The following is a 19,239-nucleotide window of genomic DNA, read 5'->3' on the forward strand; positions in this document are numbered from 1 at the left end:
TTATTTGTATTTATGTTACATATTAACAATACTTTTTTATTTTACAAATTATATGCATTCAACATATTTTAATTATTTAAAATTTATTTAGTTTATAATAATGTATTGGGTAACCGGGTACCCAACCGGTTCCGGTTCCAAAAAGTTGAGAATTGGAATTGGAATTGGTTATAACCGGGTCCTTAATTTACTACCCGAAATTGGAACCACCGTGTCCAATTTCAGTTCCGGACCCACCAGTTCCTAACCGGTTCCAATTCCAATTCCGGGTACCCGGAATTTTTGCTCACCCCTAAGTCTGTTCATCTTCTTTTCTTGGTTATTCATTGTCAAGCTGTCATGTTCTTGTCCTTCTTGACCAAATGAAAAAAAAATAAAAAAAAATCCTTCATGTCTAGCTGTAATACAAGGAACAATAGGTGGTTATTCATTGTCAAATTGTCATGTTTTGTCCTTCTTGACCAAATAAAAAGAGAAAAAAAAAAATTCATGTCATACAAGGACCAATAATGGATCACGACTTCACGAGTCAAGCTAAGAGCGAAATTACCTTGACCAATTGATCAAGTAGTACCCTAAACTCTAGGACGTAGTAGTCTAGTAGACAATTACTAGTATTATTCCTACAATAACTTTTTGAAAAAAACAAATTGACTTAGGGTTTGTTCACATGAAATGAAATGGAGCTGAACTCAACTAAATAAAGCTGATATGAATATTTTATGATAAAATGAAATTAGGAGTTGAATTGAACTGTACTGAACTGATTGAAGTTGAATTTAGCTGAAATTAAGCTGAAGTGAATAGATCCTAAGTATAGTCTTCGCATAGTTTATTAGTGATAACTTTGAGCTCAAATCAAACTACTTCGCAAAGATAACAATAAGTCACTCCATATTTCTTAACTACAGAGTACTGATACAAAAAGAACCAAGAAAATGATATTCAAATCACTGTATCCTCTATTTAAACGTCAGGAAATCTATTTCAAATAAATAGCGTGGTGTTTTGTTACAAGGCTAAACTCACGATAATACATCAATCGATTTCACCTGTTTGTCTAAATAATTTATTAGTCATAAGTAATATGGTTTAATATATACTTCCGCTATTTTTTTTTAATAGTTGCAACATTTTTCTTTTCACGTTTGTCGATACATGATTTCAATCGTTAATAGCTTTAATTTCCAATATATATAAAAATTATTAATATTTGATAAATATATAATTTGAGACGAAAATCTAAAAGATCTCACATTACTATATGCTTAAATATAAATTATCAAAACTAGTCAAAGTGAAATACATAAATAGTGTAAAAGTCAAATTGTTACAGCTATAATAAAAACGAAGAAAAAACTATTCACTTGACAATTAATTGTGGGTATCCCTTCGATACCTTCTAGGGTCATCTAAAGCTCCATTACCTAGGGTGCAACTCTGTTATCGAAACATTATTGATTGAACCTCCCTCTGATCTTACACTCGACTTAGTCGTTGTACTCCACTCCAAGAGCATATCTGGTAGATTTTGGTCCTCGGTACAAAATGCAGGCTGCGCCGGTACTTGAAGTGTAACAGAATCACTACTCAACATAAGAGCGACTGCAGACATCGTTGGCCTGTGTGCAGGGTCGTCTTGGACACACAACAAACCGATGTGGATGCATTTTAATATCTCGGTAGTAGAACCGGGTTGTATTACAGGATCTACCAGATTAGAAGCATTGCCTTCAGTCCAATTCCTCCAAGCCTATTATAAACCAATGTTTCAAATACCATTTATGAATTTTTGTAACATTGTGAAAGAAAGTTATCAAAATACGTCAAATTTTTATTAGGTAACTTACAAAGCTTAAGAGGTTTTCTTGATTGTCCTCATCGTACAAAAATGAAGTAATGCTTTGCCCGCTTACTATCTCTAGCACGAGTACACCAAAGCTGTAGACATCTAACTTTACTGATACTTGATGTTGATGAGCATACTCAGGTGAAATGTAACCTCTGCAAAAACAAGATATTTTATTTCTTGTACAAAGAAATCATAAAAACATAAGCCAATAATAATATGGTAGGTAGAGTTTGAAGATTTTGGATGCTTACAAGGTACCGACAATTTTGCTAGCTTGTGTTTGAGTTTGATCAAAGTTAAATAGCCTTGCCAAACCAAAATCTGCGATCTTAGGATAGAAATCCTCGTCTAAGAGAATATTTGCTGCTTTGAGGTCGCGATGTATGATTTTTAGTCTAGAATTTTCATGAAGGTACAAGATCCCTCTAGCTATGCCGTTTATGATTTTGTACCGTGTTTCCCATTGCATAGATTGACGACTCAATGGATCTGCATTTGATTACATGTAACAGAATTTTAGACAATCTTATTGATCAATAAAAATCAATTGCCTTAGAGCGAGGTATCAAATCTGATAGAGTATAAATTATATTCGTGAACCTCAACCATCAGCTTAAGCTTTTGATTTAGTTGGTCCATTAATATGGTATCGGAGCCAACATGATACAAAGGTCATACCATCATTCTGTGAGAAGTTTTTTCACTCACCAAATATAAACTTATCAAGGCTTCTATTAGCAACGAGCTCGTAGACGAGAATCATTTCTTTTCCATGTAAGCAAAATCCCAAAAGTCTCACCAAATTTCTATGGTGGAGCTTTGCTAATATCAGTATTTCATTTTTAAACTCTGCATCGCCCTGCCTCGAGTTCGTTACAAGTTTTTTCACTGCAATCTCTTGTCCATCAGGAAGTACACCCTGAAAAATGGATTAGGAAATTAAAAAAAAAAAAAAAAAAAAGATGGCTTATTTGTACTCATACTATCTATCTAGTTGTTTGATTGAATTAGTACCTTATAAACAGAGCCAAATCCGCCTTCACCGAGCTTATAATCCTCAGAAAAGTTCTGTGTTGCCTGCTTCATAGCTCCAAGACTAAATTGTAACGATCTTATGTCCTCAATTTCATCTTCTGCACTTACCCATTAACAAAATTAGCAACATTATTATATACAAGAAGCAAATTACATAATAGAAGGCTGTAAATTAGACCAAAAATCTTACTGCTGAAATTCAACATCCAAGAATTCCTTAATTTTCTTTTCTTTAGTAAGATGCTGAAGATGATACTTGTAGCAAGTAACATTGTTGACGCACCAAGTGCAATGGAAACAATACCGACTATTGGAGTCTTATTACTTTTTCGACCTACCATATATCATATAATCCATAATTGTTATTAATTAGTCCAAAATACTTAACAAAGTATTATTTTAAGCACAATCACAGAACGATTGATGTATGAATTATTATGTATTCGATATTACCTGAAGTAGTAGCATTATTATTTGATGGACTGATGTTAAGTGACGACGTAGGCAGGGGATCATTAGGCACATCCCCATAGAAGGAATTGATATCATACCGAACAAAGCAATTCGGCAAAACAAGCATAGCTCCAGAAGCCGTGTAATTCGACTGAACACAACACGAAGGGAAAACATCAATTAACTTTTGACTACACTGCATACACCTTCGCTTTGACAAATCTGGTGTACACTGCACAAGACCATACATACTCTGACCACCTGATGTATTAGCCTTGTCTGCAGCATACTTCATCTCTGAATTACCCGAACCAGCTCGATTCTTCAATGATTGCATCAGCAAAGACATTGAATCACTGAACCCACGAGTATTCGTAAAAGGTGATCTATCTGCATACAACCATGGGTCTACCACATTTTGTACTTCCCCATAAATCGAACGGTTTGAGAAAAATACTGAGCAATATCCACTATACCCAAATCCTTCCATTTGGTTAGGACAAACGGTGTTAATGAGCAAAGAAGCTGAGTTTTTAATACAATTCCGGCATGTATTAACGGGGACATCACCCCTGCATAGGGCTAATGAACTCACTTTGTCCGGTTCGTGTCCTGCTGTCATATTGTAAAACCCGTAGGTGATTCGAGTGTCCGTCGATAGAGAGTTTAGGACTGCTTGAAGGTTGGATTGGTAAGTGCTGTTTGGCGTGTAAGTCGTGTCGCTGCACCACTGCGTACGGAACGGGCTCTGAGCTGAGACAAACTTGGGTATGGTAGAACAAACTATGAGACTGAGTACTATGGTGTAAACATTTGAAAACTCCATATTAGCATCAAATTTGTTTGTTAAGAGTTGCAAAAAAGTTGAAGAAATTAATAGTACAAACTACAAAGTAAGATGAGAAGAAAGAAAGGTGATAACAATTTTGATCAACAGACTAGTGAATGAGATTGAAAAGTTGTTTCTTCAAGACTGTACACTAAATTGCGGAAATTCCCTCATTGTGAGAAATGAAATTTGTTTCTCATTGGGGTATTTTCGTAAATAAACAACAACTTTTTCATTATTGTAGGCTCCACAATTGAATAAAGTTGAATAAAATTGTTGGTTTATTTACGAAAATGCCATGTGAGAAACAAAATTTGTTTCTCACCATGAGAAATTGGGGCATCCTCATTATGGGAAATTACTAATTAGTTACTTGTATTACACATTTACACAATATGTTGACCAGAAAATTATTGTTGGTGTATTCTCATATGACTTGTATCCAAGTCTATTATAAGTTATATTTATGTTTAGGAGATGAAAAGACCATTTTATTGTAAATATAATGAGCACTAATTAGTTTAATTTTAATTTATTATACTCCTTTTTTTTTTTTAAATGCATCACTTGGAAATGCGCATAGTTTTAGGAGATAAATATAATATTGTGTGTGAGTAAAATTATTATAATAAAAGTATGATGAAGATTATGAAAGAGAAAGTATGTAAGAGAGAACAAATATTTTATTATCTAAGTGGGGACATAGAAGAGAGACAAATGATAAAATAGTTTGAGTGGGGTTTAAAGTAAGAGAGAGAAATAATAAAATATAGTATAACTTTACCAAATATAGAAGTGATGCATATAAAAAAAACACCCACAAAAGGAAAGTGATGCATATTAAAAACAAAAAAAAAAAAAAAACCGAGGGAGTATTAAATATGAAACACTTAATTTTCTTACTTAAATTTGTAAGTTTTAGAATGCATAAAGATTAAAGACTCGAACATTATTTATATATTTTGTTTTTATATTAAAATTGGAATTTAAAAAAAAAGGATTAAAAGAGGTGACATGTGACATATGAGTGATTATGGTGACATGTGGCTTAGTATAGATTTGTGGTTTGTGTTTTTAAATACTAAAAGTATAGATAGATATAGATATAGATTTGAACTTGTAATGAATTGCAATATTTATACTTAATATATAATAAAAAAAAAATTAATTTTAAGGTCCCTAGTCTGATTAGACCCTGGGCGGTCGCCTCTCAAAACAATCCTTAGGGTCTGTCCTTATCTCCACTAAGAAATACATAGAGATGGGGATCCTTTATTCTCCCTCTCACATTTAAAGTGTCTAACCGCAAAATAATGGTTTAAAAACCATGACCATTGTGGTTTGGTCGATGTCCTTTTTACTTTAATAAAAAAAAATAATAATTAAATATACTTTTATCTTTTATTATTCCCCTTTCCAGGTTCAACACATGGTATTTCACCCATTTTTGTTGTAAGTTCTTCCTCCGTTAAATATTAATTGCAATAAAGGAATTTTGGACATCTCACAAATAATACTCCTTTGTTGCAATTATTATTTAACGGTGGAAGTATAAAAAATCTTACAAATACCTCTTTGAGATAATTAAAACCTTGTCATTAGTAATTACAATTATGCTTTTGGTAGTTGTAGCATTTATTAACCGTTTAAGTACCTTTAATTTCATAATAACATCTTGAAATTCTTAAATTTAAAAAATACACATTAATACGAATCTTAAAATCATCTCATTTGATATTTTATTTTTTTTGGTCAAATTGAAATTAAATTAGATTTGATGAATGGGATGAATTGGCCAAGATAATGGGCTTGACCATTATTTTGGGCCTTGGGGTTTTGGATTTTTCAAGCCAAATTCGGGTCAGGCCAAAAAAATATCGGGTATTATGGGCATTACGGGCCACTTAGTCGGGTCTGAGTAAACATCAAACAACTGAAACAACTGTGCAACAGTGTAAATATCGTCAACTTTTTTTGGCCGGGTTTCAGAAGATCATTTTCAGCAGTAATATTTCATCTCAACCCCGAATACTCAGGTATTAAATTCCCATATTTCTCCTAATTTTTTGTATTTTAATCTGAATTATCAGTGGAATTTCGCAGTTATTATTGTTTATTATTGAACTTGGATGATTTTAGCTATTTCTGTAGAAACTCCTAATAAAGTAATAAGTTCATCATCAGTTGAATTATATACTGTAATTCATAGCAATTTGTAATCTTCTAACCAAGTACTATAGAATTTTGAAGTATTAGCTTTATCATTATGGCACCAATACACAAGATATTGTTAAGAATTTGCAGCCTATAGGCTATATAGTGTAGGGGGGATAAACAAAATTTGTCAATCCCTGAAATTGAAAGATACATCCATATTGGATTATTGTGTGTTCAGGAAGATGCAGCTAGACGGCCGGCAATTGCATCAATTTTGTCTATGCTCAGTAGCCAGTCAGCTGTTGTGCCATCTCTGACAGCGCCTCCAGCTTTTCCGTATAAGAGACAGCTTCCTCAAGCCTTGAGTGCAAGTAATGCTCATTTTACAGAGGTGTTCACTAATGTGAATGGCAGGTTATTCCATTACATGAAAGCTCTGTTACTTAAGAGGCTGATTGATTATGATGCTTGAAAACTCTATTTAGGATTCTTTTACACAGTTTATTTCCATCATGTTAATGAATGATAATGATACTCGATAATTTCCCTTGTGAACAAAACATAATTTTAATAATGGTTCTCTGGTTTTCCTCGACATTATTATATGTTAACACAACAAATGATTCTACTTCGATGTGGATCCTAAAGTATCTGTGTGTGCGTTTTCTTTTCTGATGATTCATATCTGTAGAATACAATATGTTAATGTCTATAGTCTACATGATGATGCAATTGTAAATTTTCTTCCCATATTTAGCATCACTTTGGGAGGGTCTCTACAAAACATCATACAGTGTAACAACACAGTTATTACAAAAATAGATCTTAAACTATTAGAATTTTATGTAGTATATACAAAACCACCTAAAAGTTGGCTATTATATGCAACAAAAAGTAATACTGTAGTATGCATATCTTATAAAACTGCAGACACAGTTAATAACTTAGCAGTATATACCCTTGAATGGACCTAATTCTCTATTATCGAGGGTAGAGCTCTGTCACAGTAGCGTCATTAACTGACAATGATCTGCTATTTGATTGATCTGAGGAATTGTCTTGTGAAGGTTCACTTAGTAGCATGGGACGGTTTTGTTTGAAAAACGCTGGTTGCAAAGGCACTTCCAGGGTCATAGTGTTGCTACTTAGCATGAGAGAAACCGAAGACATAGTTGGTCTATCGGCCATGTTATTCTGAACACACAGCAAACCGATGTGTATGCATCTCAGTATCTCAGCACTAAATGCAGGGGATAGTGCAGGGTCTACTAGATTCCACGCTTTGCCTTCTTGCCAGTTTTTCCATGCCTTAGAAATCGTAATTTCAATGTTAAGAAAGTTTGATTTGTGTTAATCGATTTATATATAAGTTGAGTGGTAAGAATAAAAATGATCAGACTTACATAAGCAAGCAGATTTTCCTGATTTTCTCCAATTTGGAAAGAGCTAATCTTTTGGCCGCTTACAATCTCCAAAATAAGTACACCAAAGCTGAAGACATCCGACTTCAATGACACCTGACCTTGGATCAAATACTCAGGTGGCATGTAACCACTGTAACAACCAAACTAATATCATCTTTCAAAGTTAAGGTTTCAAACAATTAATAGTAATTGAATTAAAGCTGCTATGATATGATACTTACTGGGTACCAACTACTTTGCTTGTCACTGCTTGAGTTTGGTCAGTCTTAAACAACTTTGCTAGGCCAAAATCTGCTATCTTAGGAATAAAATCAGCGTCTAGCAGAACATTAGCAGCTTTCAAGTCACGGTGTATAATCCTCTGTTGTGAATCTTCATGGAGGTATAGGAGTCCTCTAGCAATGCCATTAATGATTTTAAGGCGCGTTTCCCAGTGCATAGATGCACGGTGCTCTGGGTCTGTAATTATGTACAAGCCTTAGATGATTTTGCCAAATTACATTTAGAAAAGAGAAGATAGGACAACTGTAAGCAGTAAATACTAACCAAAAATGAAGTCGTCGAGGCTTTTATTGATGACAAACTCATAGATAAGAAGCATTTCATCTTCTTCCAAGCAGAATCCTAGAAGTCTCACTAGATTCCTGTGATGCAGCTTGGCTAGGGTCAGAATTTCATTTTTGAACTGCTCTTCCCCTAGAACTGCATCCCGTTCGAACCTCTTCACTGCTATTTCTTGCCCATCAGTCAGCTTTCCCTGATTATATAAAAAAAAACAAAGATTCATTCTTAATAGTTCTTGCATTTGACGGTATAAATCCTAGACAATACAAGCCGATGCGAGATTTTTTGGTGTTGAACTGAACAATCACCTTGTAAACAGTGGCGGATCCACCTTTTCCGAGCATATTTTCAACAGCAAAGTTCTCTGTTGCAACCTTGATTGCCCCAGTACTGAATTGTAAGGATTGAAGAGTGTCCATTTCTTCCTCTATGCAAATCATATGAACAATATTATAAGATTAGCTTTATAGTTTACTTTTAAACTTGGACTGCTACTTGTCTAATAGATTAAAATTCTTGCTTACTGTCAAAATTTCCAGAAAACTTTCTCTGCTTCTTCCTTCGTACAAAGACACAGATGGAAGCTATGATAAGGATGAGTACTAAGGATCCAATAATCGGAACAACGATAGCAATGAATTTATGTGACTTGCTACTACTTGCACCTACAAAAAAACAGAACACAAATCCATGATACAAGTTAGGACTATTTATAATACTGAAAGAGAGCTAAATTAACCAGATAATCATAATTTTTAAACATATTTTCTTATTACCTTGTGCAGAAGAAGTAGCATTTCTGTTGGAGGCAGGTGGAGTAGCTATGTAAGTTACATTCTTATAGAAAGGATAGAGCTCATACCGAAGATTGCAACTAGCCGAAACTACTCTTCCTCCTTTAGCCATAAATAAAGGACTAGTTGTGATAAAATACTTTGTGAAAACACTCAAAGTGAGATTTCGCACACACTTAACACAGTCGAGCCTAGTCAAGTCAGGACTACACTGAACTAGACCATACAAGGATTGATTTGCAGTGACTTTCGTGTTTCCGGTAGCAAATTTAAGAACAGAATTACCTAAGGACGCCTTGTTTTGCAAAGAGGTCATTAACGTAGTAAGCGAACTGTTAAACTTGGGGATATCATCAGTAATACTGCCATCAAACCGAACAGCCCAAAATGGGCTATCTGTTAAAACATGAAACAGACTGATGTTTGTGTAATATATTACACAGTTGTCAGAATACCCGAACGCCTGCATACTGTTAGGACAGACTGAAAGCAGACTAGAAGCAGAAGAACTGACACAATCACGACAATCATCGACTGAGATATCGGCCCTGCAGAGAGCCATGGCTTCGACTTTGTTGGGTTGTTGACCGGCGGTGAAGTTATAGTAGCCATAGGTGATTTGGGTGTCTGAAGACATAGAATTGAGGGTTGTTTTAAGGTTTGTTAGATAAGCATTTGGAGTGGATTGATTGTTTCCACACCTACTATAGAGAAACTCAAATAATTGAGCCGAAGTTTTGGGGATTACATAAAATAGTTGAACCACAAATACTAAGAAGAATAATTTGGTTAATTTCATATTTGCTGTGAATGTGCTTCAGATGGTAGCTAACAGAGTACTATAAATAATAAAATAAATATTAAATGACAAAAAGGGTAAATCGGGTCATAAATAAATATTATATGACGAAAAGGGTAAATCCGGTCACGGGTCCTTATCAAACGGGTCATAACGAAGTTGCCTTATTCTGTTGCTAATTGTTTACGGAGTAAACAACTAGCAGGAATAAAATGATTAGTTATTACGGAGTACTTATTACTTTATTAGTGTTAGTTTTATATTGTGAGAATTTTTGGAGTAAAAAAATGGTTTAATTTTATGTTATCTATGGTATAACGTATTATAAATATTCAGAAATCTAGAATGCATTTGGTCAAAGCCGCCACTCCGACATTCCGTTAATAAAAGAATGCACTCATCCATTACTCCACAAGTGGAGCATAGTATGGAACTATGGGCTTGTTGAGTTGGTTTTACGATTCAGATCAATGAGGGTGTTTGCTGGTGGCGGAGCTAGGTGCGACACCATGGATTAGTGTGCCATTTGTTACATAAGATTCGTCCTATATGAGAATTGTTACTTTTTTAAATTTTAATTGGGTGTGATACTGTAATCTATGAATTTAATCTTATTCTATACATCTTTAACACACATGCATATGTGAATTGGGAGTAATTATTAGGAAGAAGAAAACTAACATATTTGACTATATTAAATAATTGTTAAGTCATTGAATAATTACATTTCCATTAGCATGCTTCATTTCCACCATAAGACAAAAGATAAGCTCTATTTTAAATTTATTGGGTGCAAAATTGGTAAACGGTCATCCAAAGGGAACACGTTACAACAAACGATTAGTTAAAGGTGGGAAAATTAGGGTCCGTTTATATTTATTGAATTGAGCTGAACTAAATTTGAACTTATTGGAGATGAATATTTTATGAGAGAAGGAAATTAGGAACGAAACTGAACTGAGTTGAATATTATACTTGTATGAGAGAAGAAAATTAGGAGCTGAACTAACATGAACTGATTGGAGCTGAACTGAACTCAACTGAAATTAAGCTGAAGTGAATAGACCCTTATACTCTTAGAGTCTTAGTACTTCCTCCGTTTTTTTTATATGCATTACTTTGACAATTGCACTATTCACATACCATGGTTGACTTAATTTTTTCATCTCTAAAAAAAGAATAAATGTTATAATATTATATATCATTAGATTCATCATAATGTCTAGTTTCATAATATAATTTTGTTACAATTTTTACTAATACACAATTAAAGATATTTATGGACAAAGTAGCGTCTCGGCAAATATGCCGGTCAAACCGATGCATATAAAAAAAAAAAAACAAAGTCATTTGGATAAAATTCTAATAATGAAAAAGTAAATTAATCTTTGTCAAAGAAATTGAAAATTTGTGTGTGGAAATATGATTTCGATATTTAAAGCTGAAATTTCTCACTAAAAATAATTATAAATTTGTAAAGTTTTTTTTTTTTTTTTCGAAATTTTAAAATAACTTCTACGGAGTAATAAGTAGGGCATCCAAAAGAAGTCAAATTGTGGAACAACTTAGGAAGAAAGTAAAAGTACTAAAGTAGTGCCCCTCTCTTCAATGGGAAAAGGAAAGAATTGACGAGTCCACAATAAACAGTTGACAGCATCGTTGACGTAAAAAGATGGGCACAATCGCACCAAGTATTTAAGAGGAGTAGGCTTAATAATTGTATTAAATGCCTAAATGGTGTCATCTTCGAATTATTACGAATCAGTAATATTAATTTATTACTCCCTCCGTCTCTAAATTAAAAGTTTCTTTCTTTTTATTATGTGAATAATAAATGCTAGAAAGTGACTTTGTATTAAGGTACGGAGGAAGTATTAGTTAATAACTTTTAATATGGATGAGCTTAGTTTGAATTTTGGTCTTTAGGCTAAACTGAAATTCAACATTGAAATAATAAAGTAAGATCCCAAAAGCAAAAAAAAAAAATTAAAGCCTCCTATTTTTAATTAATGTTATTTAGAATAATCAAAATATATTTCATGTTTGTTCACAACTTAATCTCAAAGAAATCCCCACATCAATGTTATGTTGATTGTGAAACAAGGGAATATGGTGGTTTATTAATAAACCCCACGAATAAGGGAACAACTTGTGCCTACATAAGTTTGTACGTACATGTAATATGATGATTTGATTGGTTGTGAGTATGTGACAATATCTCAAAAAATCTATGGAGTACATACATGCATGATATGTGCAAATCAATGTAGAGAGAATATGGTTTATCAACAAACCCCGCAAATAGGGGAGCATCTTATACGCCTATAACTCTATCAGCCCGTCTTGTGTGTGGCCAGCCACACCATGTGGCCACTTATAAAAGAACAAAGTAACCCATATAAAACTGACCAAGTAATCCTTGTAATACTAGATGAGTAACCCCTGTAATACTAACTGAGTAATTGTATAGCACTGACAAAGTAACCCTTTTAACACTGATTAAGTAACCCCTATTACGCTAACGAAGTAACCCTTGCCACACGGTGTGGCCAGCCACATATAAGACTTTGTGTAACTCTATACGCATACGAAACATGATAGATTGATTGGTAGTGAGTCTTGTGACGATAAAGCTTTTGTTCCACAAGAGTCTATTTACTAATAGTCTTATTACAATGTTTATCAATTCTTTTCTTGTACTACCTCCGTTACATATTATTTGCAACGATTTGACATATTTGCAACGATTAGACATTTTTCCTCTCTACTTTATGTCAAATCGTTGCAAATAGTATGTAACGGAGGTAGTATATTCATTGTCAAATTATCATGCTCTTGTCCTTCATGACCCGTGGGTAAAAAAAATACGTAGTAATAATCTTCATGTGAAGCTATAATACAAGGTACAAGGTAATAAACTAATACGTATTAATAAGAAGCCAAAAAATGACACAAACAAAAATGGATAACGACTTCACGAGTCAAGTTAAAGGAACGAAATTACCTTGATCAATTGATCTAGTAGTACCCGGCCTAAGGCCTAAACTCTAGGACGTAGTAGGACCAATTTCTAATATTATTTGAAATACGAAATATAATTCTTACAATAATTTAACTGAACAAATTGAGTCAGTACAGTTTTTGTATAATTTTATTAGTGAAGAATTTGAGCTCAAATCAAAGCAACTTCACAAAGATAACAGAAAGTCACTCCATATCTCCTAAGTCCTAACTATTGATACAAATGAACCAAAAAAAAGAAAAAAAATTCAAATCATTGTATTCTTAATTAATACCTAGGCGGACTATTTATGATAAATTGCGACGCAAAACAACCTTGTTTTATTACAAGGCTAAACTCACAATACATCAATTTATTCACGTGTTTGTCTAAATTTTATTGTCACAACATGATTTAATTTAATTTGTACTATTGACGTGACAATTAATTCCAGGCATCCCTTCGATACTTTCAAAGGACATCTTAAGCTCCATTATCTAGGGTGCAACTCTGTTATTGTAACATTATTTATTGAACCTCCCTCTGATCTTATGCTCGACTTAGTTGTTGTGCTCCACTCTAAGAGCATATCGGGTAGATTTTGGCTCTCGGTACAAAATGCTGGTTGCGCCGGTACTTGAAGTGTAACAGAATCACTACTCAACATAAGATCGACTGCAGACATTGTTGGCCTGTCAGCAGGGTTGTCTTGGACGCACAACAAACCGATGTGGATGCATCTCATTATCTCGGTACTAGAACCGGGTGGTATTACAGGATCTACCAGATTCCAAGCATTGCCTTCAGTCCAACTTCTCCAAGCCTATAAACCAATGTTGCAATGCCATATATATGAATTTTTGTAACATTGTAAAAGAAAGAAAGTCATCAAAAATACGTAGTATGTCAAATTTTTATTAGGTAACTTACAAAGCTAAGGAGATTTTCTTGATTCTCTTCATCGTAAAAAAATGAAGTAATCCTTTGCCCGCTTACTATCTCTAGCACGAGTACACCAAAGCTGTAGACGTCTGACTTTACTGATACTTGACGTTGAAGAGCATACTCAGGAGAAATGTAACCTCTGCAAAAACAATATATCTTAATTCTTGTACAAAAAAATCATAAAAGCATAAGCCATTAATAGATCGAGATTCAAGATTTTGGATGCTTACAAGGTACCGACAATTTTGCTAGCTTGTGTTTGAGTTTGATCAAAGTTAAATAACCTTGCCATACCAAAATCTGCGATTTTAGGATAGAAATCCTCGTCTAGGAGAATATTTGCTGCTTTGAGGTCCCGATGTATGATTTTAAGTCTAGAATTTTCATGAAGGTACAAGATCCCTCTAGCTATGCCATTTATGATTTTGTACCGTGTTTCCCATTGCATAGACTGACGACTCAATGGATCTACATTTGATAACATGTATCAGAATTATAGACAATCATATTGATCAATGAAAATTAATAGAGGTACCAAATTCTACATATCCCAAATCATCTACTGTATTATACTAGTACACCACAACTATTTAACGTACCATCATTCTGTCACAACTACTTGTATATATAATCTTTATTTCTACCGGGAATTTGATAGAATTACTAGTACCTCTGCTGTATTAGCATGACATTACTAGTACTTGATATGAATTTACACTAAGGGGAGAGTTCATCACTCACCAAATATAAACTTATCAAGGCTTCTATTAGCAACGAGCTCGTAGACGAGAATCATTTCTTTTCCATGTAAGCAAAATCCCAAAAGTCTCACCAAATTTCTATGTTGGAGCTTTGCTAATATCAGAATTTCATTTTTAAACTCTGCATCGCCCTGCCCCGAGTTTGTTACAAGTTTCTTCACTGCTATCTCTTGTCCATCAGGAAGTACACCCTGAAAACATGATTAGGAAATTCAAAAAAAGATGGCTTATTTACTTGAAGTCATACTAGGTAGTTGTTTGATTGAATTAGTACCTTATAAACAGAGCCAAATCCGCCTTCTCCGAGCTTATAATCCTCAGAAAAGTTCTGTGTTGCCTGCTTCATAGCTCCAAGACTAAATTGTAACGATTTTAAGGCCTCAATTTCATCTTCTGCACTTATCAATAACAAAGTTAGTTACAACTTTATATACAAGAAGCAAATTACATAAAAGAAAGATGTAATTAAACCAAAAATCTTACTGCTAAATTTCACCATCCAAGAATTCCTTAATTTTCTTTTTTTTAATAAGATGCTGAAGATGATGCTTGTAGCAAGTAACATTGTTGACACGCCAAGTCCAATGGAAACAATACCGACTACACGAGTCTTGTTATTTTTTCGACCTACCATAAATCATAATTAGTCCAAACTACTTGACAAAATATTTAATTTCAAGCACAATCACAGAACAATTGATGTATGAATTATTATGTGTTCGATATTACCTGAAGTAGTACCATTATTTGATGGACTGATGTTGAGTGACGATGTAGGCAGGGGATCGTTAGGCACATCTCCATAGAAGGAGTTGATATCATACCGAACAAAGCAATTCGGTAAAACAAGCATAACTCCAGAAGCGGTGTAATTCGACTGAACACAACACGAAGGGAAAATATCAATTAACTCTTGACTACACTGCATACATCGTCGTTTTGACAAATCTGGTGTACACTGCACAAGACCATACAAACTCTGACCACCTGATGTATTAGTCTTGTCTGCAGCATACTTCATCTCTGAATTACCTGAACCAGCTCGATTCTTCAACGATTGCATCAGCAAAGACAGTGCATCACTGAAACCACGAGTATTCGTAACAGGTGGTCTATCTGCAAGGAACCATGGGTCTACCACATGTTGTACTTTCCCATAAATAGAACGATTTGAGAAAAATACTGAGCAATATCCACTATACCCAAATCCTTCCATTTGGTTAGGACAAACGGTGTTAATGAGCAAAGAAGCCGAGTTTTTAATACAATTCCGGCATGTATTAACAGGGACATCACCCCTGCATAGGGCTAATGAACTCACTTTGTCCGGTTCGTGTCCTGCTGTCATATTGTAAAACCCGTAGGTGATTCGAGTGTCCGTCGATAGAGAGTTTAAAACTGCCTGAAGGTTGGATTGGTAAGTGCTATTTGGTGCGTAAGTCGTGTCGCTGCACCACTGCCTGCGGAACGGGCTCTGAGCTGAGACAAACTTGGGTATGGTTGAACAAACTATGAGACTGAGTAATAAGAGGTAAACATTTGAAAACTCCATATTAGCATCAAATTTGTTTGTTAAGAGTTGCAAAAAAGTTGAAGAAATTAATAGTACAAAGTAAGATAAGGAAGAAAGAAAGGTGATAACAATTTTGATTAACAGACTAGTCAATGAGATTGAAAAGTTGTTTCTTCAAGACTATACTAAATTACTAATTAGTTATTACACATTTACACAATATGTTGACCAGAAATTATTGTTGGTCTATTCTCATATGACTTGTATCCAAATCTACTTGTTATAAGTGCTCTTATTATGTCACTTCACTTGCCAGTTGCCACCGTTCATTGCATTAATTAGTGATTATCAAGATTTGTAAAACAAGGATTATTAAAAGATTAATTATTCAACTTTCATGATTAAAACAACTATAACCGAGGGGTAGTTTTCAACTTTTCACTTCTCAACAAATAAGCTGAGGTTGCTATTTCAAGGTTAGTGGATAGAACTTTCTGAAGGCTGCTAACATGCTAGACAACAAGAAGTGGACATCAATTTCTAATTAAGTGACTTACTAAAAAGTTAAACATTGGGTTTGGAATATAATAGAGTGAATTTGATAAATAAATAAATAAATAAAAAATACTCCGTATATGTTTATTTCGTTCGTATTATATAATGGCGGTCGCCTCTCAAAACAATCCTTAGGGTCTGTCCTTATCCCCACTAGAAATACTTAGAGGTGGGGATCCCTTATTCTCCCCTTTACTTTTAAAATGTCTAACTGCAAAATAACATATTGAAAACTGTGAACATTGTGGTTTGGTCGACGTCCTTTTTATTTTAATGAAAAATATTAATTAAATATACTTTTATCTTTTATTATTTTCCTTTTTCAGGTTTCATTATTCCCCTTTTCAGGTTCAACACATGGTATTTCACCCATTTTTGTTGTAAGTTCTTCCTCTGTTAAATATTAATTGCAACAAAGGAATTTTTTACATCTCACAAATAATACCCCTATGTTTCAATAATTATTTAACGGGAGAAGTATGTAAAATCTTGTAAATACCTCTTTGAGATGAAAACCTTGTCATTAGTAATTACAATTATGCTTTTGGTAGTTAAATAGCTACCAGGTATGCACTTATAGCATTTATTAATCGTTGAAGTACCTTTAATTTCATAATAATATAAAATTTTGAGATTTTCAAATTTAAAAAATATACATTAAATACGAATCTTAAAATCATCTCATTTGCTAATTTTTTTTTTTTTTTTTCCAAATTGAAATTAAATTAGATATGATAAATGGGATGAATTGGCCAAATTTTTTTCTAAGATAATGGGCTTGACCATAATTTTGGGCCTTGGAGTTTTGGATTTTTCAAGCCAAATTCGGGTCAGGCCTCAAAATATATCAGGTATTATGGGCATTACGGGCCACTTAGTCGGGTCGGAGTATTTTATTTTTTGTGTTCTTCCCTTCAATCTATATCAAACAACTGAAACAACTGTGCAACAGTTTAATTATCGTTGACATTTTTTGGCCGGGTTTCTGAAGATCATTTTCAGCAGAAATATTTCATCTCAACACCGAAATATTCAGGTATCAAATTCCCATATTTCTCCTAATTTTTTGTATTTTAATCTGAATTATCAGTGGAATTTCGCAGTTATTATTGTTTATTAATGGAACTTGGATGGTTTTAATTATTTCTGTAGATACTCCTAATAAGTTCATCATAATTCGAATTATAGGCGTTTTAATGAATTGAAATTATTGATTTAGTCCAATAAAAAGAATTGGGTTTTGTTGGATTATTGTTATGTAATTATAGGGCTAATAAGTTCATTATTAATCATATTGCTGGGATTCAATTGGTTATGAAAATTAGCTTATGAAATTAACATTTTGTGCATTATTGTTATGTAATTATAGGGCTAATTAAACTTGGGAGTATTTGCAAGTTTCCACTTTTGGATAGATTCTTTCTTAGGAAGCAGAAATTCCATTGTTAAAGGACAGCATAGTGTGATTGATTTGAGTGTAGGTTGTGTAAGTTGGTGGGAGGCAATGAAACTCTTTGATGCACATTGTCACCTTCAAGACCCAAGAATTTTAAACCTCTCCTCACGATTAATCAATTTGTCTCTTGAATTTGGCATTGATTATTTTGTGGTTAATGGGGTTTCGGAGAAGGACTGGGGTTTAGTTCGGGAGATTGGTCTTGACAGAGGGTTGAAAGGGAAATAGATTGATTATGATGTTCAGGTTGAAGTGTTTAAGAAACAGCTGAAAAGGCCGGCTTCTGTTCATTGTGTTCGTGCCTTTGGTGAGATTCTTGATGCGATGAAGGAAGTTGGGCCGTTTCCTGATGGAGTAATTCTTCACTCTTATTTAGGGTCTGCTGAGATGGTTCCTGAATTAGCAAGGCTTGGTGCTTATTTTTCGTTCTCTGGACATCTTATGCCAATGGAATCACAAAACGCAAGGAAAATGCTGAAAGCAGTGCCTTTTGATAGAATACTGCTCGAGACTGATGCCCCTGATGCCTTGCCTAAGTTCAATTTGGGTGATTTGTATGTGGTGGAAGGTGATCCTTCCCTTCCTCCTGAACTTCAGACACTAGAAGAGAATCCGCGTTTAAGGAATAGCAGTGACATGTCAGAAGCTGATATAGAAGCAAACAAATTGCCAAAAGGGATGTTGAATCATCCAGCTAATATTCATGATGTACTGACCTATGTGGCTTCTCTGCTAGAGATAAGTAAAGAAGAACTTGCAGAAACAAGCTACTCATATGCAGTTCGGCTGTTCTCCTATGAAGGATCTAAAGTACTGTAAGAAGGTTAGTATGTTTTAATCTGTGTTCTTACACGGCTTTCTGCATTATTTTCTTGAATAATGTTCATTCTGTGAACAAATGATGCATGATCCTGGAAAACGAGACGTAAATCAGGGTACTCATGTCTTGACTGTCTTTGTAGCTTTCTTTGTCATAACATAAACGCTTTGAATTGAAGCCTTTTTAATATCAATGATTCTTGATTTCAGAAAACAAAACATGTATTTTAGAAGCTTTTTAAACCATGAAAGGTTCATGTTGCTTTGCAGTTTTGATCAAAG

The 19,239-nt window shown here is 34.0% G+C and overlaps 3 protein-coding genes and 1 pseudogene across 4 annotated transcripts; 1 reads left to right on the plus strand and 3 right to left on the minus strand.

The window, feature by feature from the left end:
* Positions 1 to 1,343: 1,343 nt before the first annotated feature.
* LOC145611103 (cysteine-rich receptor-like protein kinase 10) lies at positions 1,344 to 4,262 on the minus strand. The gene is made up of 6 exons (XM_081666342.1): positions 3,341 to 4,262; positions 2,867 to 2,985; positions 2,561 to 2,771; positions 2,104 to 2,341; positions 1,851 to 2,004; positions 1,344 to 1,753 (listed from the first exon to the last, which is right to left on the minus strand). The coding sequence occupies exons 1-6, from the start codon at positions 4,164 to 4,166 to the stop codon at positions 1,424 to 1,426; spliced, it is 1,878 nt and encodes a 625-aa protein (XP_081522468.1). The 5' UTR covers positions 4,167 to 4,262; the 3' UTR covers positions 1,344 to 1,423.
* A 2,764-nt stretch (positions 4,263 to 7,026) lies between these two features.
* Positions 7,027 to 9,942, minus strand: LOC145611096 (cysteine-rich receptor-like protein kinase 10). The gene is made up of 7 exons (XM_081666338.1): positions 9,091 to 9,942; positions 8,839 to 8,979; positions 8,623 to 8,741; positions 8,297 to 8,507; positions 7,972 to 8,209; positions 7,730 to 7,880; positions 7,027 to 7,634 (listed from the first exon to the last, which is right to left on the minus strand). The coding sequence occupies exons 1-7, from the start codon at positions 9,905 to 9,907 to the stop codon at positions 7,308 to 7,310; spliced, it is 2,004 nt and encodes a 667-aa protein (XP_081522464.1). The 5' UTR covers positions 9,908 to 9,942; the 3' UTR covers positions 7,027 to 7,307.
* Positions 9,943 to 13,036: 3,094 nt separating this feature from the next.
* LOC145611094 (cysteine-rich receptor-like protein kinase 26) lies at positions 13,037 to 16,397 on the minus strand. Its single transcript, XM_081666336.1, has 7 exons — positions 15,344 to 16,397; positions 15,098 to 15,241; positions 14,889 to 15,007; positions 14,595 to 14,805; positions 14,084 to 14,321; positions 13,839 to 13,992; positions 13,037 to 13,731 (listed from the first exon to the last, which is right to left on the minus strand). The coding sequence occupies exons 1-7, from the start codon at positions 16,164 to 16,166 to the stop codon at positions 13,402 to 13,404; spliced, it is 2,019 nt and encodes a 672-aa protein (XP_081522462.1). The 5' UTR covers positions 16,167 to 16,397; the 3' UTR covers positions 13,037 to 13,401.
* On the plus strand, positions 16,009 to 18,966 carry LOC145611102 (uncharacterized; annotated as a pseudogene). The gene is made up of 4 exons (XR_014106330.1): positions 16,009 to 16,145; positions 17,009 to 17,062; positions 17,635 to 17,718; positions 18,052 to 18,966. The product of XR_014106330.1 is annotated as an uncharacterized LOC145611102 (transcript).
* Positions 18,967 to 19,239: the final 273 nt, after the last annotated feature.

Source organism: Chenopodium album, chromosome 24 (assembly GCF_948465745.1).
Source record: "Chenopodium album chromosome 24, dcCheAlbu1.1, whole genome shotgun sequence".
Lineage (NCBI taxonomy): Eukaryota > Viridiplantae > Streptophyta > Magnoliopsida > Caryophyllales > Amaranthaceae > Chenopodium > Chenopodium album.